The sequence below is a fragment of the Crinia signifera genome, chromosome 6 (assembly GCF_055691185.1).
Source record: "Crinia signifera chromosome 6, ASM5569118v1, whole genome shotgun sequence".
Taxonomy (NCBI): Eukaryota; Metazoa; Chordata; class Amphibia; order Anura; family Myobatrachidae; genus Crinia; species Crinia signifera.
In genome coordinates this window covers 281,759,079-281,783,635 of record NC_139222.1, presented here as the reverse complement: position 1 = coordinate 281,783,635, position 24,557 = coordinate 281,759,079, and the positions used below count along the sequence as shown (strand labels likewise).

At 46.9% G+C, this 24,557-nt stretch overlaps 1 protein-coding gene across 2 annotated transcripts in view; it reads left to right on the top strand.

Annotated features, from left to right (window-relative positions):
* The first annotated feature begins 7,406 nt into the window (after positions 1 to 7,406).
* ACSL5 (acyl-CoA synthetase long chain family member 5) overlaps positions 7,407 to 24,557 on the top strand; it is a 52,310-nt gene continuing 35,159 nt past the window's right edge. Inside the window, exons 1-5 of one of the 2 annotated variants that reach the window (XM_083149819.1) lie at positions 7,407 to 7,563; positions 20,161 to 20,325; positions 21,727 to 21,835; positions 22,226 to 22,290; positions 23,218 to 23,319. In XM_083149819.1, the coding sequence (XP_083005945.1) occupies positions 20,170 to 20,325; positions 21,727 to 21,835; positions 22,226 to 22,290; positions 23,218 to 23,319 (432 nt within the window). In that variant the 5' untranslated portion in view covers positions 7,407 to 7,563; positions 20,161 to 20,169. Of the gene's footprint in view, positions 7,564 to 15,736; positions 15,770 to 20,160; positions 20,326 to 21,726; positions 21,836 to 22,225; positions 22,291 to 23,217; positions 23,320 to 24,557 lie in introns of those variants that run through there. The other variant, XM_083149818.1, reaches the window with a different exon arrangement.

The window sequence follows — 24,557 nt, the reverse complement described above, 5'->3', positions numbered from 1 at the left end:
CCTCTGCAATCTCCCTCTGCGCTCTTCTCTCTGGACTCCCCTCTCTCTGTCTGCACTCTTTCTCTCTCACTGCACTCTTCATCTCTCTTTCTTTCTGCGTTCTCCTCTCTCTCTATCTCTGTCTCTCTCTCTGCACTCTCCTTCTCTCACTGCACTCTCCTTTTATCTCTCTCTGTGCTCACCTTCTCTCTCTCTCTCTGTCTGTACTCTTTCTCTCTCTGCATTCTCTTCTCTCTCTCACAGCACTCCTTATCTCTCTCTCTCTTTCTGTGTTCTCCTCTCTCCCTATCCCTCACTCTGCACTCTCCTCTCACTATCTCTGCATTCTCCTCTCTCTCTGCATTCTCCTCTCTTTCTGTGCACTCCTCTCTCTCTCTATTTTTCAATCTCTCTGCACTCCTCTCTCTCTCTCTGCACTCTCCTTCTCTCTCTCTGCAGTCACCTTCTCTCTGTCTGTGATCACCTCTCTCTCTGCGCTCACCTTCTCTCTCCCTCTGTGCTCTCATCTCTCTGCACTCTCATACTCACTCTCTCTGCCTGCTCCTTTTCTCTCTCTCACTGCGCACTTCTTCTCTCTCCTGCTCTCTGCGCTCTCCTTCTTGCTCTCTCTCTCTGTGCTCTCCTCTCTCTCTCTGTGCTCTCCTTCTCCCTCTCTCTGCGCTCAACTTCTCCCTCTGCACTCTACTTCTCCCTCTCTCTGCACTCTCCATCTCTCTGCACTCGCCCTCTCTCTCTGTGATCTTCTTCTTCTCTCTCTACACTTTCCTCTCTCCGCACTCTCTCTCACTGCGCTCTCCTTCTCTCTCTCGCTCTCTGTGCTCTCCTTCTCGCTCTAACTCTGTGCTCTCCTCTCTCTCTCTGCGCTCCCCTTCTCCCTCTCTCTGCACTCACCCTCTCTCTGCGCTCTCCTTCTGCCTCTATCTGCACTCACCCTCTCTCTCTCTCTCTGCGCTCTCTTTCTCTCTCTACACTCTTTACTCTCTGTGCTCTCCTTCTCTCTCTCACCATCTGCGCTCTCCTCTCTCTGCACTCTCCCACTGTCTCTGTGTGCTCTCCTTCTCTTTCTCTCTGTGCTCTCCTTCTCTCTCTTTCTCTGTGCTCTCCTTCTCTTCCTCTCTGTACTCTCCTCTCTCTCTCCCTCTCTGCGCTCTCCTTCTCTCTCTGCGCTCTCCTTATTTCCCTCTCTCTCTCTGCGCACTTCTCCTCTCTCTGCATTCTCCATCTCTCTCTGCACTCTCCTTCTATCTACTTCTCTCTCTGCTCTCCTTTCTCTTCTGCCCTCCATATCTCTCTCTATGCTCTCCTTCTCTCTGTCTCTCTCTTACCGCTCTCCTTCTCTCGCTTTCTCTCTTTGCTCGACTCTCTGCTGCCCTGAATCTCTCTCTCTCTCTCTCTTCTGCCCTCCATCTCTCTCTCTCTCTGCTCTCCTCTCCTCTCTCTTCTGCCCTCCATCTCTCTCTCTCTCTCTCTGCTCTCCTCTCTCTTCTGCCCGACATCTCTCTCTCTCTGCTCTCCTTCTCTCTGTCTCTCTCTTACCGCTCTCCTTCTCTCTTTGCTCGACTCTCTACTGCCCTGAATCTCTCTCTCTCTGCTCGCCTCTCTCTTCTGCCCTCCATCTCTCTCTCTCTGCTTTCCTTCTCTATCTCTCTCTCTCTCTTCCTGCTCTCCTTCTCTCGCCTTCTCTCTTTGCTTGACTCTCTGCTGCCCTGCATCTCTCTCTGCTCTCCTTCTCTCTCTCTCTGCTCTCCATCTCTCTCTGCTCTCCTTCTCTCTCTCTCACTCCATTCTCTGAGAGAACGTGCACCCTGGCACCCCCCCTTCCCCCGTGCAATCTCATCCCCTATAATGGTGCCCCCTATCAATTTATTCTGGATCCGCCCCTGGCCGTATTAATACCGGGTGCAGAGAAGGTAGAATCCACTTTTCTGTAAAATTCTGTAAACTGACCTCATCAACCACCAGATGGCGCTTCTAGAATTGCCTCTAAACATTAAACATATTTACACAATAATATTACTAATGACCATTATGGACCATTATCTACTTGATAAGAAATTATAAAAATAAATGAACTTTATTATTGTAAAAAAACTGGAAAAATTGCATTGTAAGATAGTTCCATTCACCGCAGGACGTACCAGCGAGCTGCAGCTTTTCTTTTCACTTGCTCTTATTTTGCGTATGCGCGCTTGCTATTACACAAGGAGCATGTTGTGCCTTACTGAATAAGCCACATGTTGCAATTTCAGATTCCCGTAAAAAGGGGTCTTAGACAGAGGTCTGAGGCGTCATATAAACATGGCCACAGTCATGGCATGTCGTATCAAAATGCCTAACAAAATGGCCACTTCACAGGCCCAAATGCCCTCATTTGGAGTGGGAATGGCATGTCTGATTTGTCTGAGTCTCAAATTCAGAGTTATGGAAATAGAGAATGTAGCTGTGATCTAATGGCAGGATTACAGTATACAGCACAAACATTTCTTTAATATAAAGGGTCCGATTCAGGTTCCCTTGGTAAGCTTATCAAGTTCCTGAGATGCGCCCATCCGAATAAACGCTCCGAGTTACATCTGCCCCACATGCAGTGCAGCATGTTTTTTTCCATCTGCAGAAATAGGTCGACATGGGTCAAGGTCAACATATGTCTAGGTCGACATGGGTCTAGGTAGGTCGACACAAGTGTTAGGTCGACATGTGCACGGTCGACAGTCAAAAGGTCGACATGGGTTTTTTCACAGTTTTTTTACCCGAATATCGACGCAGTCGATATGGACACAGTTTCAAGTGCACCGCATCCCCTCGCTTACTTCGCTCACAATACTTCGGGCACACTATTTTATTCGCCCACCACGCCCTAGTGGATGGTAGGGCATGAAATACAGCCTGTCAGCACACGTCGGCTCAAAAAACAGTGATAAACCCCATGTCGACCTTTTGACTGTCGACCGTGCCCAGGTCTAAATAATGCTTGTGTCAACCTAATGACCTGTCGACCTAGACCCATGTCGACCTAAACCATGTCGACCTTGTTGCCTGTCGACCTAGTGGTGTCGACCCAATGCTTGTCGACCTAGTTGGTGTAGACCTAATGACTGTATCCCCCTGTCATAGTGACTGCAACAATGCACTGCCTTCTCCAAACCTCTTTGCTGGCTCCCAGGCAGGCTGAGTTCAGCTGTTGTGAAGAATCTGGGAACTGGAATAGAGATGCACTGGACTGGAATTGGAAAAGAGACGCTTTAACTTTAACTGAAATAGTGTTACCTAGGACAATCCTTAGTTACTAGAAGGGATCTGGATGATTGGAAGCACTGGAACCTGGAACTTGCTGGATCACTCAGGCAAAGTCACAGAGATACAGAATGAGGGAGCACAGCATTGCGTATAACATTTAGCAGAAGCGACATTGTACTGGTGATTTGAGCCAGTCAGGAAACTGAATTTATAGGTACTGGTCTGGTCTGATTAGCTGCTGTAGTCAGCTGTTCGAACACAGCACTGTGAGTGGTGGAAGAGAGTCATATGACTGAGTCCAACATGGCTGAGCCCATGTTGAAGTTTCGGAGGGAAGTTTGAAAAGCAGCTGAGAGTATCCGCTAGAGACAGAGCCCTGCGGCGAACTTCTTCCCTGCACACACTGACAGCGCTGAGAGGACATGCCGCAGACAGGTTCCCCAAACAACCTGGAGGGGTGTACAACACTGGCGATCCTCTGCAACATTTGGGAATTGCATGTAGCCCAAAGGACACTCCGTACCAGCTGAGACAAACATCTTAGTGGTAAGAAAGAGGTTTAAAGATACTGAAGCGTGACAAGGAATGTCACACAGGATGCGGGAGTATAGCAAACTATGTGATTGTGGCCCCATCCCTCTTGTGACATCATAAAATCAGGTGTGCGGGTGGCACAGAGAAGCCCGGAGCCCTTGTGGACAAAATGCACACTTAAGATTACACATAGATGCAACTTAAATTCATCTCTGAACGATTTATAGAATGCAATCACCCCCTATATTGTGAGTGACAGAGCATTAGCATCCTGGTCCTGCATGGGGTCCACCTCCTTTGAAGATGATAGAAATGTCTCCAGCGGGTACTGAGCTAAAATCTACCGCTAGTATGAGAGTCGTGTCATCTCCTTATTCATCCCCAGGTGAGTGACAGCTGAATACCTACAGCAGGTCTGGAAGGCGAGGTCGCCGGACTGGTGCTACACATCTTACTCCATTTTAGTATAATATTTATTTGTATTGTGTAATAATGTTCAGTGTGTCCGTAACACTGGATCTGTATCTTTATGGCATTTGGCACAGAATCACTTACTCTCAGTGACCCTTAAACCTTCCATCCGTAGTGACAATAATAATTAGTAGGGTTAATCAGATATAACACTTTCAGCGCAGTGAGCGGCAGCTTATCAGTTGATGGTTCCAAACTCTAACATTAGTAAGAAGCGGTAACCTTCCCAATTCATTACATCCTCATCCAGACACCCGGGGGCCAAGGTCAACTCAATCTGCGGCTGTACACGGGCCTTGGACGGAATCCACCCTTGGGGCCAAATGTAACAGACTCAGAGTTTGGCGGCTCTGTAGGATAACGGCCGGACTCAGAGGTTTTTTTTAAAGGGGCAATCACTTACTAAGCAAAGCAATGCCTTATTATAATTGACTGTCCCTTTAAAAAAAAGTTTGTCAGGCACCCCTGGGCCGTGGGTGCTGGGCTGATGTTAAAAGTGTATAAAATTAAAAATAAAGGCATTGGGTTTTGAGGATGAACTACAAGCTCCAGCAAGCCTCCCCTATATGCAGGGACTTGGTGAACTACAAGTCCCAACATGCAGGGCCTTAATGGGCTAGTCCTACAACAGAACCAATACCCATATAACACACACATGAATATGTGTACGTTTATTACACACAACATCCATAAATACTCACCTAACTTGACACGTAGGTTCGGTCCACTTGTCCCGTAGAAATCAGGAGGGTACCTGTGAAAAAAAATTATACTTACCACCTCCAGTGTAGATCGGTCCTCTTCGGTCCATGTAGGCATCCACTGGGTTAAGCAAAACAAACCACAAAGACCCGAACCGACTGAGAAGCTCGTTTACACTTGTGGCTCCTCTCTGTGCATGAGGGAAATCCCAGTAACCCTCTAAAAGGGAGCGCACCGCGACAAGAAATGAGGATAGTGCAGCCTGTGCTGACCCCCGGGATAGCCAACAGGGGACCGGGTATTCACTACACCCGATCGTGCATATGTAATGATCGGGTGCAGTGAATATATGAATATCTAATGAGCGGCTCGGCTCCGGCCCCCTGCTGGCTGGTCTGTGTAAAAAAAAAATATATATATATTTTTTTAATTAAATATATATTCATGTGCTTACAGCACATGAATAAAAATAGCATGCCCCTCCTCAGAATAAAATTCCTGATTTTTTTACACCAAATGTAAAAAAACAAAACACTTTATTTTAAAAGTTCACATTCCACTTCACCATAAAAAGATAGCGATTGCTACTCGGTGAATCATGGCGATAAAAACCTTGAAATGTATTCGCCATCTGGTCATTGAATAGGGTGATTCACCGTTTTAGTAAAAAAATCGCCGTACAGCACGAAAATAGCACAAAATCGCCATAAAACATGGTGAATCAGCCTCATTGAATACTGCCCATTGCCTCTTTGACACGTGCCCGATGTAGCAGTCAGTAGCAATGTCCTTCTTGTGCTCTAGGCAGTGGGCACACTAGGATGTTTGTCTCTACCATTTGCTGTAGGGATATGAAGGGATTTGCTTTATTTTTCCTATAAAGGAGAACCTGATTGGTTGTTGGTCTCCTTGTAATTTTTTCTTCACCTTCAGATGGGTTTCCCATTCTTCCTTTACTCTTGTTGAGCTTTTTATCCCCGTGCTTTAATATTATGTCCTTCTAGCTGGCCTTTCTCTCTGGCCTAGATCAGTTTTCATGGTTTCACCCAGTTTGTGGAGGAAGGGACTACCCTCCTTCATTGTATTCAGCACAACATTGTAGAGGTCCAGTGATAGTGGGATCAGGTGCGAGAAATCTGTTCTTCTATTATATCCTGACAGGTGTGGACATGGGTGTGAGGATATTGACATGGTGAGGCCTTGCTGAAGGTAATGTGGTCTAATTTCCATGTTGCCCACTTATAAAGGTCCAACAATGAGCACATTAGGCAGCATGGTTTGGATCTGTATTAGAGCAGTTGCTCTCCATTGTGGTTAGTGGTTTATAGTGAATGGGGGGGGGGGGGGGGGCTTTGATTCCTTTAGAACAAGGAAACCAAACCTGTCCTCAAGATCTTCCAACAGTTCCTGTGTCTCAGGCAACCTGTGGATCTATAGTAGGAATGAATGCAGCAGGTTCAACAATGGGACATTTAGTAATGACTACAGCTGTGCACCAGCTAAGGGATTTGTAAAACGTGGACCGTTGGTAGATCTAGAGGACTGTTTTGGCCAACCCTGTCTTAGAACTTGTCTGTTAGGTGGCACTAGCATTGCTCTTTGGTGGACCCAAGTGGAGATGGAAGTGGTTGTGGAGCCCTTCTCCTTTGAAGAAAGATGAACTGTCAAGCTTCTGAAGAAGGACCTGGAAAGTCTTTGAGGTAAGACCGATACAGTGATAGTTTCGGAGAGGTGGGTCCTTTACAACTCAGGTTGCCTCAGCACCAATCAGCAGTGCGTTGGATGGAACTTATTATCTGCAATGATCATATTATTGTTCATTCTATTTATAAAGCAGTGACCATATATCGGTCAGGTGTCTGACATATTTTATTCAAGTTGGCTTAACTTGTTTAAGGGTATTTAAGGGCAGGACAGTGTGCCTAAGTCACCTGTTAGATCATTTGTGTCAAGAATATCAGCAAATCCACATTTGGCCAAGAATAGTGCGATAAATGTAATTTAGTGGCCTAATCAAAATTAAGATCCAAGCCCATCCAGAATCTGTGTCATAATCTGAAACACGTGGTCAGACAAGGCGGCAGCCCCCTTAGAATTAGTCTGACAATGGGGCCGTTTCCTTCTGGTTCCAGGTGCACTCTTTGCCAGTTGGCATATGCAACAAGCCCGTAGAAGACCTACAAGTTTGACCCTTGCCCAGAACGCCAACCGCCGGTGCAAGTCAGGTGTTACATTTACTACAAGATAACATCCGCGCCATGTTAAACGTTCCACCGGCCAAACTGCCTTTAGACTATCCCAGAACTTCACTTTACAACTGTTACAACCAGGGCAGATTTCGAAGGGGATTTATAAATAATTACGCAATCATCTTGTGCTGTGAGACTGAATCCGCTGTCATGTACAGCCTGTTACCAGTATACACACAGAGATTTCTACCTTTGAACCGATTGCAGCAAAGGTTCAAAGATTACACTCCAAGAGCAATGTGAGACTTTTATTACAGCCGTCCCGGAGATGTTATCGGTGCAGTCCCTCAGCAGGACTTGTCGTGGATACTGCAGGTCCCAGACTACCGTACCATTATAAGAACCAGGCGGCTGGATTCAATATACAGAGGTAAGTGGTTTATTCTCAAGTATAGCTTGCATGTTTGCACAGGGCACACACTCCGTCATTGGACAGGAGCTCGCCAGTATGCATACAATGCTAAATACAGGAAATATATATTTATTTGCATATTTATAAATAAAGTATAGGGACAATTTGTGGTGACCTCAGCATCAGCTGCAATGTCCCTATTTTCATTACACTGCTGTCCAATCAGCTTCCCAGGCTCTGCTGGGTATATTGATGGAACGGGAGAATTTAAAAGGCAAATAATATTTTTTTAACCACTACAATCCCCAAGCAACGATGGGTGCTGTAGTCCTGGCAGGTCCGCTGTGGGCAGCTAAGCAGTCGGTCAGTTTAGAGAAATGGGAACTTTGACAGCAACACAATGTATAACTGCTGGGGCTGGAAGTCTGAGAATAAACAAGAGTCTTATCTTTATCTTCGGTTACCTGTCTGAGCAGCGCTATATCCCTAATAACAACACCGACATTACCTCTGCCTCACCCATCATGTGGAAGTCACCCTCAGCATGGCACACTGGCGGCTACTGAGTGGTTGTCCCCTCCGAGAGTGGTCCCTGAGAAGAGAATAGACATTATGGCCCTTATCCTAGTTCACTCTTTCTGACAAAATCCTTCTTAGATGGACAAAACCATGTGCACTGCAGGTGGGGGGGGGGGGGGCAGATGTAAAATGTGCAGAGAGAATTAGATTTGGGTGAGTTATTTTTTTTCTGTGCAGGGTAAATACTGTACTGGCTGCTTTATATTTACACTGCAATATATATCTCACTTTGACGTAAAACCCCATCCAAATCTAATTCTCTCTGCACAAGTTACATCTGCCCCACCTGCAGTGCGCATGGTTTTGTCCATCTAAGAAGGATTTTGTCAGAAAGAGTGAACTAGAATAAGGCCCTATATGTCGGCAAATATGCGTCAATGCGAGGGCAGTACGGATGGTGTAATGTTAGCATTACTGCCTCACTGTGCTGAGGTCATGGGTTCAAATCCCACCATTGCTCTAACTGTGCAGAGTTTGTATATTCTCCCTGCACTAGCGTGGGTTTCCTCCGGGTACTCTGGTTTCCTCCCACAATCCAAAAATATACTGGTAGGTTAATTGGCTCCCAACAAAATTAACCGTGGAATGTCTGTGTGCGCGTGTATATGTGGTAGGGAATATAGATTGTAAGCTCCACTGGGGCAGGGACTGATGTGAGTGTTCAAATATTCTCTGTACAGCGCTGCGGAATATGTGTGCGCTATATAAGAAACTGTTAATAAATAAGTAAATGCTTGCCACTCTGAAGTCCTGTGTCGGCTTCGATGCACAAATGACTGGGAAATGGCGCAGTGCTCATTCTACCAACAATCTGAGCATGCACAGTGACTCTACTCACTTCCCCTGCCTGCCCCCCCCTTGCATCTCTTAATGGGCCAGCTTATTTCAGGGTGGGGCTTGTTTGCATTAAGCCCCACCCCCAGCCCTGTAAATGCCATGATTCATGGCGATTTGGGGAGGGGATAGTACTAAATAACACAATTTGTGTCATTTTGCCCCACCCCCTCCCGAACGAGGTATTTGACCAGCAGATGGAGGGGGTGTGGAGGCCAATGTGGAGGGCCACGCTAAATTCGGAAGGCTTGCACAACCTTTCGGGGCCAGGAGGGGGACCTGGTTTTCGGGACCCTCCCGTCGATTCGGGGAGGGTAGGTAAGTATGCCCCAAGCTTTAAAAAGTAATAAAGTGGAGAGTGATAAACAGCCAGCTAATCAGCTCCAAACTGTCATGTTACAGGCTGTGTTTGACAAATGACAGGTAGGAGCTGATTGGCTGGTTGGCTTGATACATCTGCCTCTATATCCTCCTGTATATCATCATGCATCCGACCATGCAGGGAGAGGAATGCTGCTTTGGAACTTGTATATAATTAAAATAACTTTTTAAAACTTATTAAGAAAGTATCGTTTAAAGCAAATGTGTTTTTAGACTGGGAGAAAACCAGAGTGCCTGGAGGAAACTCACACAAACACAGGGAGAACATACAAACTCCACACAGTTAGGCTCTTGGGGTGGTAGTCATGCCCAAGACATCAGTTCTGTGAGGCAGTAATGCTAACCATTACACCTACCGTGCTGATCACCATCTCTTATATATTTAGCCAGATCTGTCACTCATCCCCTGTGTGTATAACCCTGGGCGGGGGTTACAAGAGTGATTGACAGCGTTATACACACATAGTTTCTGCCCTAGGCCCCGCCTCCCGTTATACACAAACCCGCTCCGCCTAGGGAAAAGATCAGCGTTATACACATCCCCACCCCCTTGACATCACCTCCCCCCGCCCAGCCAGGGCTACAGTACACGCCCACCATCCACCATTACTCCACAGCCACCAGGTGAGCAGACCCAGTGGGTCGGCACGTGAGTGGGTATGATATGCCCGCACCCCTCCAACCTCAGAGCAGCGTGTCTGCCCACAACCCACCGCCTGCAGTAGTGGGTATGCCTGCCCTCCCCCAGAGCGGCGTGTCTGCACGCAAACACCCCCCCCCTCCGGAGGAGCGGGTCTGCCAACATTCCCCCCAGCGTGTCTGCCCGCAACCTCCCCATCACCAGGGTCTGGACACCCCCCCCCCCCCCCCATCAGCAGCGTGACTGCACGCAAACCCACCCCCACCCATCAGCGTGTCAGCCAACACCCCGCGCGAGCAGGTCTCCCCCCCCCCTCTGCCAACACCCCCCCCCCCCCAATCAGCGAGTCTGCACCACCCCCATCAACACCGCTGACCTCCCCCTTCCCTCCCCAGGGCACCCAACCCACCACCCGCAATAGTGGGTATGCCCGCCCTCCCCCGGAGCGCAGACCCGCCGCTCCGGGGGAGGGCGGGCATACCCGCCGCTCCGACGAGGGGGGAGTGCAGACCCACCGCTCTGGGGGAGGGCGGGCATACCCGCTGCTCCGGTGGGTGCGGCCAACCCGCTGCTCCAGGGGGAGGGTGCGACCAGACCCCCTGCTCCGGGGGTGGGGGGTCCGGCTGTAGCCCCTTGCGACGGTGTGAAGAGCGCCCGGAGGGCGCGATGAATCACCTAGTACAATAATAAAATGTTCCCTTCTATAGTTATTATAATTGGTCATTGATGCAGTCCGACGACAGGTATAGCGTACAGTATGTGCCCTAGATGCCAAGGCGATGCGGGGCCACACATACAGGGCGCTATACACTATATTACCCTCTACAACACTAATAGCAGCCTCTAAGTGTGAGATCTGTAAATGTCACCTTTGCACCGGTTGGCTGATGTTTACCGCCCCATGTTTCCTTGTCCTCTGACCCGCAATAGTCCAGACGCCCTATAATGTCCCAGGCTGTACGTACAGTACCAAACCATATCTCTGCTAATCTCATTGGAACGCGGACTCAGCACTGAGCGCAGCAGCCTGACTTGTGTCTCTACAAGTCTACACTTTTATGGGGATTCATGGAGGCAAAAGAGGAGCAGCCCTGGAGATGTGCAGCAATTGAGAAGTGACGGGGTACTGTCATTAGATCAATCCTATTAAGGGTGACATGCATTGGCTCAACCTCTGAAGGTCGACAGGGTTGAAAGATCGACACAAACATTAGGTCAACAATGGGACGGTTGACAGCCAAAAGGTCAACAGGCACTACGGCATGGATGGTAGTGTGACGAGCGCTGTGAGCCATGAGCAGTGCACTTTGACGGTGTCTATGTCGACTATGTCATGAGTTTTTCAGGATTTTTAAAAAAAACCGACCTAGAGTTAGATTATAATAGATCCCAAATTCGAGGGGACGCGTTACACTGATACGGTATCTGTGTTGCCCTATGTCGACATAAACACCAAAAATTAGGAAAAACTCATGTCGACTTTTTGATTGTGTTAACATTTTGACCATTTCAATCTAATGCATGTCGACCTTTTTCATGTGTCAACCTTCTGCCTGTCGACCAATAGTGGTTGACCTTTTGACTGTCGACATAGACTCTGTCGACCTAATAATCAGTAACCATAAAGGATAACGTCCGTGCACATGGCGGTTCCTTCAGTAAAGGGCGATTTTGATTGATTTAAAATAAAAAAAATCTGTAAATAAATAGATGTTGTACTTCCGGGGCCTAAATGCACATTTATTAATATTTAAAAATGAATTACAAATTAACATTAAAAAAAAAAAATCGGTACTTGTTTCCTAGCACGGCCACACCGATTTACATCGGGGTGGTCGTGTCGGAAAAATCGGGTCGATCGCATCGCATGCGATTTGGTCGCATGCGATGCGATCGACGCGACCGACCGATTTTGGACCCGATTTTTTTTTTTTAATGAAATGTAAATCGGGTCCCTGGGACCCGATTTTACATTGGATTCAATGTAAAATATTCCCAACCCCCCCAAATGTCACGGCGTACACGCCACCCCACGATAGACGCCAACCCGAAGCGTGGCGAGCGCAGCGAGCCCGCGAGGGGCGGCGGTGCGCGTCCTCCGACCTTTTCATTCCCCTACTATCCACGTCGGCGTGGAGTTGAGAATAGAATAGTGTGGCGAGCGCAGCGAGCCACCGAGCCCGAAGCATGGCGAGCGCAGCGAGCCCCGCGAGGGGACGCGTATACCTGTGAAGTTATACGCGGCCCCTCGCGGGGCTCGCTGCGCTCGCCACGCTTCGGGCGCGGTGGCTCGCTGCGCTCGCCACACTATTCTATTCTCAACTCCACGCCTACGTGCATAGTAGGGGTATGAAAAGGTCGGAGGACGCGCACCGCCGCCCCTCGCGGGCTCGCTGCGCTCGCCACGCTTCGGGTTGGCGTCAATAGTGGGGTGGCGTTTAAAATGTGGGGGCATGACGGGGCCATATACAATGAGAAATGGCCCATATTGGCCCCTTTCCCATTGATTACTATGTGAAGATGGACTTAATCAAGTCCATCTTATCTTGTGCCATTATAATGGCACAAGACCGACACGACCGACGCGATTTCAATGTTAAAAATATTTTAACATTGAAGCCTATGGAGAAATCGGGTCCATCGCGTCGGTCGCGTCGTGTGCCATGTTAAGGCACACGACGCGACCGACGCGATGGACCCGATGGACGCGATTTCTCCATAGGCTTCAATGTTAAAATATTTTTAACATTGAAGCCTATGGAGAATCGGGTCCATCGCGTCGGTCGCGTCGTGTGCCTTATTAAAGGCACACGACCGACGCGATGGACCCGATTTTCCATTTGACGGTAAAATGGACCTGATTTGAAAGAAAATCGGGTCCATCGTGGGCATCGTGTGCCTTAAAGTTAAGGCACACGACCAAGAAGATTGTGGCCGTGCTAGGAAACAAGTACCAAAAAATCACCTGTTAGCAAATTTGTTTCAGACCCTGAAACCCGACATTGAGATCGATTTTTTAAAAAGTGATTAAAATCGACCTTTAGTAAATTTCCCTTACAGACTTAATGATAAGCGTTGCCCGTAGCAACTGAAAACAAAATCATTAACGCTTGGGAAGATATAATCCAGTTGCATGGAAACGCTGGTGCCGTAGAAGTGTGTGAGGTACAGAGTACACTATGCAGCAGTGCAGTCTGTGAGCTCTTCTCTGGCCACTCATGTCAGGACGTGTTACCTGCATAAGAATTGCCGCTCCATGTGAGCCCCTGCATACACCGGATTGGCTGCCACACGCTGTATGTGTTACACTTGGCGCTCACTCTGGCCTTGTGAGCAAGCGCAAGCACAATTTTCACATTCATGCAACTCTCCCGCAAGCGCTCATTTAGGTGCGGATGCGAAGCGGCTGTTGTACGCACACCGGTTGATGTGCTCTTTCAGTACATGCATCAGAGCCGCAGTGTGCACATGCAGCTAGAGAATTGCTATTGTGGGCTGAGTGACAGGAAGTCAGCATTTGGAAACCAGAAGTGTGTCATGGCTGCAGAGCCGGCCCTAATTTTTTAGGTAAACAAAAATAGATTTTTAGTGCCCCTCACTTTGGAAATTGTGGGTGGATGCAAAAATGGGGCATGGCCACATAACAGTACCAATACAGCACACAGTAGTGCCTCTTATACTGCTTTCACATTGCAGAAATGGGTAATGACACGGTATTCTTAAATGGGACTTTAAAACTGGTCTGAGCCTTGAGACCTTTCACATTGCAGGTGAAAACCGTTTTAAAAATCATTTAATACCATTCAAAATTCAACTTGTTTAACCCCCAAGGGACACGTTTCAAGCCATTAAAATAGAGCCATTCACACTGCCTAAAAAACGGCTTTAAAACGTGTAGGACTCTGCTTTTTAACCGTGTTGAAATACCGGTTATCTTTAACCGGTAAATCAACTTTGGCACTTTCACATTGCAGCCTTAAACGTTTTAAAATGGGAAAAAAACGGCAATATACCGGTTTAAAAGTGCAATGTGAAAGGGGTATCAGACACACTGCACCCGCTAGAGGGAGTTATTTTGGTTCACTCTTTCTGACAAATTACTTCTTAGATGGACAAAACCATGTGCCCCGCAGGTGGGGCAGATGTTACTTGTGCAGAGAGAATTAGATGTGGGTGGGGTTTTACTTCAAAGTGAGATTTACAGTATATTGCAGTGCATACTTGCCTACTTTTGAAAAACAGTTTCAGGGAGACTCCTATAGCATATCTCCCAACTTTCCGCGGGAATGTCCCGGTTTTCGGGGACATTCCCGCGTCCCTCCCACGGCCGGCAGTGTCTCGCGGCGAGGGGGGGGGCTGTTGGGAGTCGCCCCTGTCGGCTGGTGAGCAGCGGTGCACATGAGCACAGCATCTATTCCCGCAGCTAGGGGGCTGGGGGCATGGCTAGAGGTTTACAGAGCCTCTGGGTCATGCCCCCATAGCGGCAAAATGGGCCACACCCCTAAAGTTTTCCGGCGCGCAGTCCCCTGTCCCATACCCTCCAACATTTGAAGGGGTGAATTCGGTACAACTGGAAAAAGGGGGTGTGGCCATGGGAAGGGGGCGTGGTCATACCTCGTTTTCTATACTTTCAATGGTACTGGAGTGGAACATAAAATTATACTAATGCTGCTGCTGCTATGGTACAGTGTCCCCGCATTGGCCCGCTCACATAAGCACACACGGCAACCGGGGTCTGAGTCTACCAGGGCAGCAACCACTATACCTGACAGCTGATAGAACTGACTCCATATGGGCAGCAGAATTGGAGCAAACACAGACGGCGCTGCACATTTTCATTCACCCGGCGCCCGCCGATGCTCTCCCACCTCTCAGTTTGTTGCCATGTGATTGGCTCGCGGCACACTCCGCCTCCGTCCCTTCTCCCCCCGAGGTGGTGCACCTCGGAAGTTGTAGTCCTGTCAGCTACCCAAGAAGCAGCCGGTGGTGTAGGAAACTACATCTCCCAGAGTCCCCTTGGCCACCTCGGGGGAGGAAGCGCAGTGCTACTGTATTAAAAATGAGAAAACCGGTACAATCGGTACAAGGATTTTTAGCCGGTACAGGCCGTTAAAAAACGGTACTGTACCGGCTAAAACGGTACAGTTGGAGGGTATGCTGTCCCTCCTCCGGCTCCCAAGAAGTTGGGAGGTATGTTATACACAGCCCCCCATATTACATTATACACAGCAACCCCATACACACATTGCACAATTTGCACAGTTACTCCCCCATATGACATATACAACTCCCTGATACTATAGTACATTATATACAGTCACCCCTTAATACATTATAAACAGCCTCCCCCTATATTACATTATAACCCCCCCCCCCCCCCCCACACACACACACACACAGTGCACAATGTGCACACAGTTTCTCTCCCATATATAACAGCCCACACTTCCCAGTACACACAGCACTCACCTGGCTGTGTTGAACCGTGTGTGTGATGGGAGCAGGCAGTGTGGTGAGGGGGCAGCCGGTGACAGGAGCAGGCAGACCCGCAGGAGTAGGGCTGAGGCACGGAGTGTGGTGGGCGGAGCCAACTCCGGAAGCCCTGGCTGCAGCTTATGCTGACTCTCCTGCAGTGCTCCTCCCTACTTCCTGACAGCAGCAGCTCGGCCACTCATATCACCGCGGTGGCCGGCAGTGATGTTGCCGCGCAAGCCCCGCCCTCTATGTTTCCGGACCCGCGCATGCGCAGTCCGGATTTTATGGATGGACCCCAAAAAATGGGAGATGCTGGTATGTTTCCGGGGCAGCAGGAGGCTAATGCAAATAGCGGGAGCCTCCCGCTGAATGCGGGAGGGTAGGCATGTATGTTGCAGTGTAAATATAAAGCAGCCAGTATTTACCCTGCACAGAAACAAAATAACACCCAAATCTAATTCTCTCTGCACATTTTACATCTGCCCCCCTGCAGTGCACATGGTTTTTGTCCACCTAAGAAGGATTTCGTCAGAAAGAGTGAACTAGAATAAGGCCCAGAGTCCCTTAGACATACTGCACCATTGCACATTGTTCCACACACCGTAATGCCCATTATTATTTATTTATTTACAGTTTCGTATATAGTGCAGCATTCCATTGTGCTTTAAAATTGTATTAACATTGTGCCACACACTATAATGTCCATTACACATTACGCCACACACCGTAATGTCCATTACACATAATGCCACACACACAGTGATGCCCATTACACATGATGCAACACACTCTGATGCAAATACCATATTATAAATGCCCATTAAATATTATGCCATATAAGTGCTGCTTACCTACATGCTCATTGCTAGAAGTTTCATGCTCAATGCCAGGGGCTTCATGCTCGATGCCATGGACTTCATGCCCAATGCCAAGGGGGTTTCATGCTTGTTGCCAAAGGGATTTAATGCTTATTGCCAAGGGGGTTTACATGTTCATTGCCAAGGGGGATTTTTTTATTTATTTATTTACAGTTTCTTATACAGCGCAGCAGATTCCGTTGCACTTTACAATAGTAGACAGTGATAAAACAAACTGGGTACAACAGACAGACTTGGAGGTAGGAGGGCCCTGCTGCAAGCTTACAATCTATAGGGATATAGGAAGGAAACACAAGGACAGGTATCAGTAATAGCATAGCAGTCCCACCAAGTTACAAGTCCAGAAGGGAAGGATTACATGCTTGTTGCCACAAGGGAGTTAAATGCTCATTGCCACAGGGGAGTTGAATGCTCATTGTCATGGGGGAGTTAAATGTTCATTGCCATGGGGGATTGCATGCTCATTGCCACGGGGGAGCAAAATGTTCATTGCCAAGAGGGGAGTGAAATGCTGACACTGGTGGTAATGAGGACAGCCTCCAGTGCGGTGGGCTGCCCGGCTGTATTCAGACTCAGAGCAGGTCTGTGGCTATTTTGAAATCTTGCGCTGGCTCGCGAGCCAATTGGAGCATGCGGTCCGGCAGCCAATCAGGATTGGCAGTGGTGGCTCCTGATTGGCTTCAGGACCGCAGCAAATTAATGCGCTCGCTGTGTGAATTTTTTTTTAAGCACACTGACTAAACAGCCGGTTACCACCCCAGACGCCCACTTCCTGTAAATCACTTTGCTAATAGTGTGCAGACAGAAATAGTAGCCGGATTTCATCGCAGATGACCTAGCGCATGTGTACTGGGAACCATATGTATTCGCAGTGTATCGGTAATTGGCTGACGTCCGAATTCACAGCAGTGCGATCCGGTCTGAATCAGACCCAATGTATGTACAGTGCGGGGGCATGGCAGGGTTATGTACACCAGCGGAATGGTTCTGACACTGAGACCAATCCAGGTGCTTAACCAAGTAGCTGGATTTATTCAGGGAAAAGGTTGCAGCCAATCATTCACTGTCTGGCTGCAGGCTGCACACTGACTGGTGGATAGCTCCAGCTATCCACCAATCAGCACGCTGGCAGCCGCTCACTTTCTAGCTGCAGGCTGGAAGGCAGGTCGAGAATGCTGAACTCTGACTGGTGGATAGCTCCAGCTACTATCCACCAATCAGCATGCTGGCAGCCATTCATTAACCACCACCCACCCCTGCTTGGAGGCCTCTAGAATTGTGAGGCGCTGGGCGACTGCCTTTGTGCCTACAGTACGTCACAGGACCCTCCATGTGCCCCTTTGTATGCCACCTGCGCTTTTATGTGCCATGTGTATAACAAACACGCAAACACCATAACAAAATATGAGATCAAAGACTCTGATATATCAGATCATAGATTCAGCCTTAGCCTAAAAGAAAACATAAACACACACACGCACACACACACACACGCACGCACACACGTGCAGATCAACAATAGTGAATGATCTAGAAAATAATAGAGAAGGTGCATAAGAATTAAGCTCCAAACTGCCATGTTAGAGGCACACTTGCCTACCCTCCTGGAACGTCCATGTGTAAACCAGTGAAGGCGCTGTAAGGCGGACGGACATCTGCTTGCAACGCGGAGAATGGCGGTGACAGTACATTATTAAACACCTACAACAGAACCTGGAAAGTTTTTTTGTGGAATGATCGGAAAGGCGTGAACTGAACCTGAGCTTTGGATGTACATTGTTAATTAGTTTAATTGAGCTTTGGAAATCTCACATTTAATTGGTGCCTACTGTTCGCTTCTCTGCATGTTCACACACGCTGCAGTGCCCAGCGCGCAACCCGTCAGATCGGTCACATGCGTGTTTTCATTAAAGGACACCTGGTACACGCAGCCGAGGCAGCCGCTGGTGACAAGACTGAGGCATGAGGCACATAGCGATCGTGCCTCAGAGTATTATCCTATCCAGGGGCTTCTTTGTCCACCAAAGACAATCAGTATGGACTAAAATGACACAAATTGCATCATGACACAATCGTCCGCGTAATGCGTAATGATGTCATCATCCACACCACCCAGGAACTGCAGCTCAGTGTAGGGATGGCCATCGTTGACATTGCCATTGATGGTTGCTATTGTGGCCATAGATAGTGGCATTCTATGCCATGGATGACCATCAGTGTTTTTACTTATCGATGGTCATCCATATTCTTTGACTGCTTGGCCGGTGGGCCAATCAAAATATGGGGGCAGGGCTTCACTGAGGCAGGGACGTGTCCTGGCCCCTTGGGGGAAGAAAAAAAACAACTATTCGTTTTTGCTTCACATTGATGGATGGAAACCATTTGGTTCTCCCCATCGATGGCAAAACTATTCTACATCAGCCATAAACCATCGATGATTTTGAGTCATCGATGGTCGATGGCCATCTCTAGCTGCAATGTAAAGTAATAGATAATTCCAGACAATACTGGTTGTATGAGTTACTAATATTACAGGAATTACAAATGCACCAAACCTGGTAAATCCGACAATTTTATTTTATGGCCTAACTTGCTTTATTTACACTGATAAAAGCTTACTTCTGATTGGCTGGAATGTCCCTTTAATGCAATGTTATTAAAAATGGTTTATTATAGTTGCAGATGAAATCATTGTTTGCTGGGAACTTTGGTAGAGTGATCACATCAAATACGTTCACTGTACACTGAGACAGGCAGACGGAGAAACCAGAGAGAGAGACTGAGGGGTGGATGTATTAAGCCGGGCGAAGTGATAAAGTGGCGATAATGCACCAGCCAATTAGCCCCTAACTGTCAAGTTACAGACCAAGTTTGAAAAATGACAGTTGAGAGCTTAATGGCTGGTGCATTATCACCTTCCACTTTATCGCTTCATCAGGCTTTTACATCTGCCCCAGAGAGAAAGAGAAAAAGATAGAGAGAGAGAGAGAGAGAGAGAAAGAGGGAGACAATATGGTTGTTAGATGGAAATGGTATTTTTGTCACGTAACGGACATCAGGGGCCCTTTTATCAATGAGTGACAGGACTTAGGGCGAGATGTACTAACCCCTCAAAAATGATAAAATGGAGAGCTCTGCCAGTCAGCTCATAACTGTCATTTTTTCAAACGCAGCCTGTAACACGAGAGTTAGGAGCGGCTTGTTTTCAATCTTAGTACATCTGGCCCTAAGTGACCGATAAAACTCATTGTGCATGATAAACTGTACGCCAGCCGATCAGCGCCTAACTGTTATGTGTTTAACAAATGACAGTTGGGAGCTGATTGGCTGGAGCACTGTTTATCATGAACAATGAGTTTCATCACTCGTTGATGAATGAGCTCCTAAGACAGGAGAGAAGCGTATCACTGCTAATTAGATGGGGCTAAGTGGTCAGGAGACCAGGGGTGTAACGCAGGGGTAATAATGACAGTGACTAGCTGAAGAAGGCATACGGAACAGCCTGCGAATCGGGGCAGCGGCAAGAGTTCAGCGATGTAAAGCCGTAATGATTTATAACGTCAAAGACAACCTGGTTTTTCCTTTACAAAATGCTGCGCTAAATCTCGAGCGCTATACGTAGGCTGTTACGTTTGGTCCTTAATGTCGTCCTTTCGATTATTCTTCTCTTGTTACAAGGAAAGTGTATACTATGACTGCATTCGTCCCAGCTGCCCACCATCAGTTTGTATAGAGTAGCCGATGTAATATCGCCCAGTATTGCCGGTCATGACCGCCCATTGCCGACACGACCAGTTATTGTTTTATATTCCATTGTCCCCACCACAGGCCACCAAGATGCTGTGCTGCCTGAGTTTCCTGTTCACCCCTCTGTCCACCCCGGCAATTGTCACCCTCATCACCATCGGACTGACAGCCTTCATCTATGTGCTGACCAGGCCCAAGCCCGTCTACCCACCCATAGATCTGAACAAGCAGTCTATTGGAACACAGGTAATGATGTTGCTCCTTATGACACCCCCCCCCCCCCCCCAAAAAAAAAACAGTGATTCATTCCGGGCCTAGTGCTTTCACATTACAAGAGCGACTGCCAAAGGTCAACAGGCCTTAGGTTGCCACCTGAAAAAGGTTGACATGGGTAATGTCGACACAAGCATTAGGTCAACAATGGGAAGGTCGACAGTCAAAAGCTGGACATGACTTTTTCAAGTTTTTTGTCCAGAATGTCAACACCATCCAAGTGTACCACGTCCCCTCGCCACGCCCTATGCTCGGCACACTATTATATTCTGGTAGGGTATGAAATACCGCCTGTCGGCACATGTCGGCTAAAAAAAAACCCTGTTAAGGTCATGTCGACCTTTTGGCTGTCGACCTTCCCATTGTTGGCCTAATGCTTGTGTTGAGCTTCCGACCCTGTCAACCTAATTCAGGTGTCGACCTAAGGCTTGTTGACCTTTCTATGGGGTTCCAGAATGACAAAATTTTATAATACAGGTTGAGTATCCCTAATCCCGCACCATTTCTCATACTCACCTGGTCACCTGGCGTCCACAGTGGCCATTGTAGTCATCGTCAGTGGCATCCCCGGTCCCAAGAATGCACTGTGCGGGTGTGCCAGTGACGACACCGGCGCACCTGCGCAATGCATCCTTGGGACCGGGGATGCCACTGACGATGGCTCCGATGGCCGCCGTGGATGTCAGGGAACACCATGGACGTCGGAGGACCACCAGGGGACCAGTATGTACAAAATAAAATATTCCAAAATCCGAAATAAACCCTTATCCAAAATGCTCTTGGTCCTGAGCATTGTGGAAATTTAAAATATATAACTACATTTTTTATTTATTTTTATAAAACTATTTATTTTTTTTTTTTTTTATAAAACTAAACTTTAAAGTTGATGTAACAGAACATTTAAGGGTAAATTAAGTAAAGTGTGAGATTTTGCCCATAGCATCTGATCAAATTCTCCTTAGAATTTATCTAGCAACTCACCTCTAAAAACTCACACTTTAGTAAATTTTCCCCGTTTACCCCTTTCACGCAGAAAAAGAAATTCCTGAGTGAAGCAGTTCCACCCGGGAATGTTACTAAATACACGGGTCCTTTTTCTGTGTGAAAGGGTCGACCCGGATCTTAAACTCGGATCCGTGTTGACCCTTTCACACAGGAGAAAACCACGTGTAAAATAGCAAATTACCGGATATAAATTTTCCTGTGTGAAGGAGGTCTGACAGTGAGCGGCCGAATAACCTGGCGCGTCAAATGCCGGGTAATTGCCGGGTTATTCGGTCGCCGCTGTGTGAAAGCGGTATTAGCAACATTCCACGTGTTGAGGTTCCCGATATTTTTCTATATTCTGTATTTTAACATTTGCTTTAAACCCAGGGCGGGGCGCGGAGATGTGCGCTATTGAAAGATGAGAAACTCTACAGCTATTACTATGAAGACGCTAAAACTCTGTACGAGGTCTTCATGCGAGGCCTCCGGGTGTCAGGTGAGGAAACCCGCCTCTTACGTTACATGATACATGGACTTCCATTCCAGCTTCAGATATGATATAGCCATACATAAAACCACACCGAGTACATATCTATAAACTGTAGATTATAGGTGTCACATGTTACCGTTTAATTCAGGGGTAGCCAACTCCGGTCCTCGAGAGCAACCAACAGTTAACATTTTGCAGGTCTCCTCACAGAATCGCAAGTGAAGTAATTAGCTCCACCTGTGGATCTTTTAAAATGTGTCAGTCAGTAATGAGTGCACCTGTGAGGTGAGCTGGAAAACGTGAACTGTTGGTAGCTCTCGAGGACTGGAGTTGGCTACCACTGGTTTAAATGAATGTGTTGCAAATTGTTACACACTGTTTTTTTCCTAATTGCAGGAAATGGTAACTGCTTGGGATGGAGGAGCCCCAAAAAACCCTATCAGTGGATGACGTACAAGCAGGTTGGATGTTTTATGTTATTTACTAGTTAAAATGGCGGCCCCTGCAATGTAGTTTGCAGTACTTTGTTTTTACTTTAACTTTGAGCTGTGACAGTTTTTACTTTAACTTAGAGCTGTGACAGTTTTTAGCCCACAAACTCTCCACCCCCCCAGTCCCTATCTCCTCCTACCTCCAATCTCTGTCTTCACAGCTCATTCTCTCCATTTCCAGCAAGTTTGAAACATGAGTGTCCCTGCAAACATTGCTTTCACTTTCTGTTATGACATAGTGCGTAGTTTGGTCTGTCGAGTGGCCTCTAGTGGTCAGTGGTGGTACTTCACCTCACTTTTATATACATAGATTTTTTTTTCAATTATTTTACAATTTAGGAAGAACAATTAATAAGTGCATTATATATTTGTTTTATTTATTGTTTGATACATTATTTACAACATTTTGACATTCAAATATTAAATGTTACATACAGCCACGAGTTTGGGATAACAGTGTCTGGGGCAGATTTATTAAGCTCAGTGAAGTGATAAAGTACCTGGTTTTTATCACCGGCTTATCAGCTCCTACCTGTGTAGTTACAGGCTTGGTTTGAAAAATGACAGGTAGGAGCTGATTGGCCAGTGATAAAAAAACAGACTTTATGGGCCAAATGTAATAGGGTGAGAGTTTCAGAAAGTGAGAGATTTTGGGAGAGTTTTCCCATGTTTTTTAAAGCAGCAATCAATTACACTGCAAAACCAGGTTGAATTTGCCATGTAATTGATTGCTGCTTTAAAAAACATAGGAAAACGCTCCCAAAATCTCTCACTTTCTGAAACTCTCACCCTATTACATTTGGCCCAGTCACTTCATCGAGCTTAATAAATCTGCCCCTCTGTTTCCATAGATGTGATCGCTGTTATATCAGATATTAGATTTGAGGTGTTTTGCAGGTGGCAGACAGAGCAGAATTCTTGGGTTCCGGCCTGGTAAAGAAAGGATGTAAAACCTCCCCAGACCAGTACATTGGAGTATTCTCACAGAACCGCCCAGAGGTAAGTGGCCCAGATGAAGTCATGGCTTCTTATCTATATATATGTGTCTAGTGTCCGTGAGTCTCCAAAACACTGCCATCTGTTGGCAGAAAGTGAAACTACATCTCTTTCTCACACGTGCACAAACACAGAAGGTAGCAGAGTTGCTTTCAAAGCTGTTGCTTCGAGCGGGCTTATTAGTTACCTGATAACCCGTGAATGGTGGGAATATCTTTTAGCTGCAACTCTAAGCATGAGAAAAACGATGTTACTTCATGAAAAGAAAATTAATATAATGGAAATAATCCTGAAACATGAAATAGGACTTCTGGCTGAAGTCATCTGCTGGTAACTCAGAAAAACACTGCTGCTACCGTTTGACAGATAGGTTGTGAATTTCTGAGCTTACAAAGCCAGTGTAACCATGGAAACAATTACAGCAGTAGCACAATGTGTTGCCATGGTTATACTGTATTTACGACTGAAGAAGATCCGTTATTGAAATGTTACTGTGTCTGTCATATATCAGCAAGGGCAGATCTTTGAGTTACTAACAGGCAATTTCATGCACAATTCCTACTTCAAATTTTAGGAGTTATTCAATCAACCCACAGTAACCAGCAAAATGATCGTCATTACTTATTTTCATTGAAATGAACATTTATATTTACAACAGAAACAAGCTGTGGTTTTGTAACTCTCTGTGCAACTTTACATATACAGCATGTAATACATTAGTCGTGGGCATTGTGTTTATGATGTACTTTGCTTTACGTCTTAGGCCTTATTCTAGTTCACTCTTAGAGGCAAAGTCCTTCTCAAATGCACAAAACCATGTGCACTGCAGGGGGGCAGATGTAACATGTGCATAGAGATTCAGATTTGGGTGGGGTTTTTCTTCAAAGTGAGAAATAAAGCAGTCAGTTAGTATCCCTGCACTGAAACAAAATAACTCACCCAAATCTGATTCTATCCACACCTGTTACGTGTGTGTGTGTGTCCCCCCCCCCCCCCCCCTGCAGTGCACATGGTTTTGTCCACCTGAGAAGGAATTTGCCTAATGTATTAAGATGCCTTAGGAACATTTATTATTTTTCATTGGTGGGTGCGTGTGGTGACAAATATGCTCTTCAAAAAAGGGAAGATGGGAAAAAAAGCTTCTCATTTACAGTATAGTATGAGAGCTGATCATGGGGGGTGGGGAAATCAAATCATTTTGTGGGGAAGAAGAGGTTGTTAAGCCTTCTGAAACCCCATGC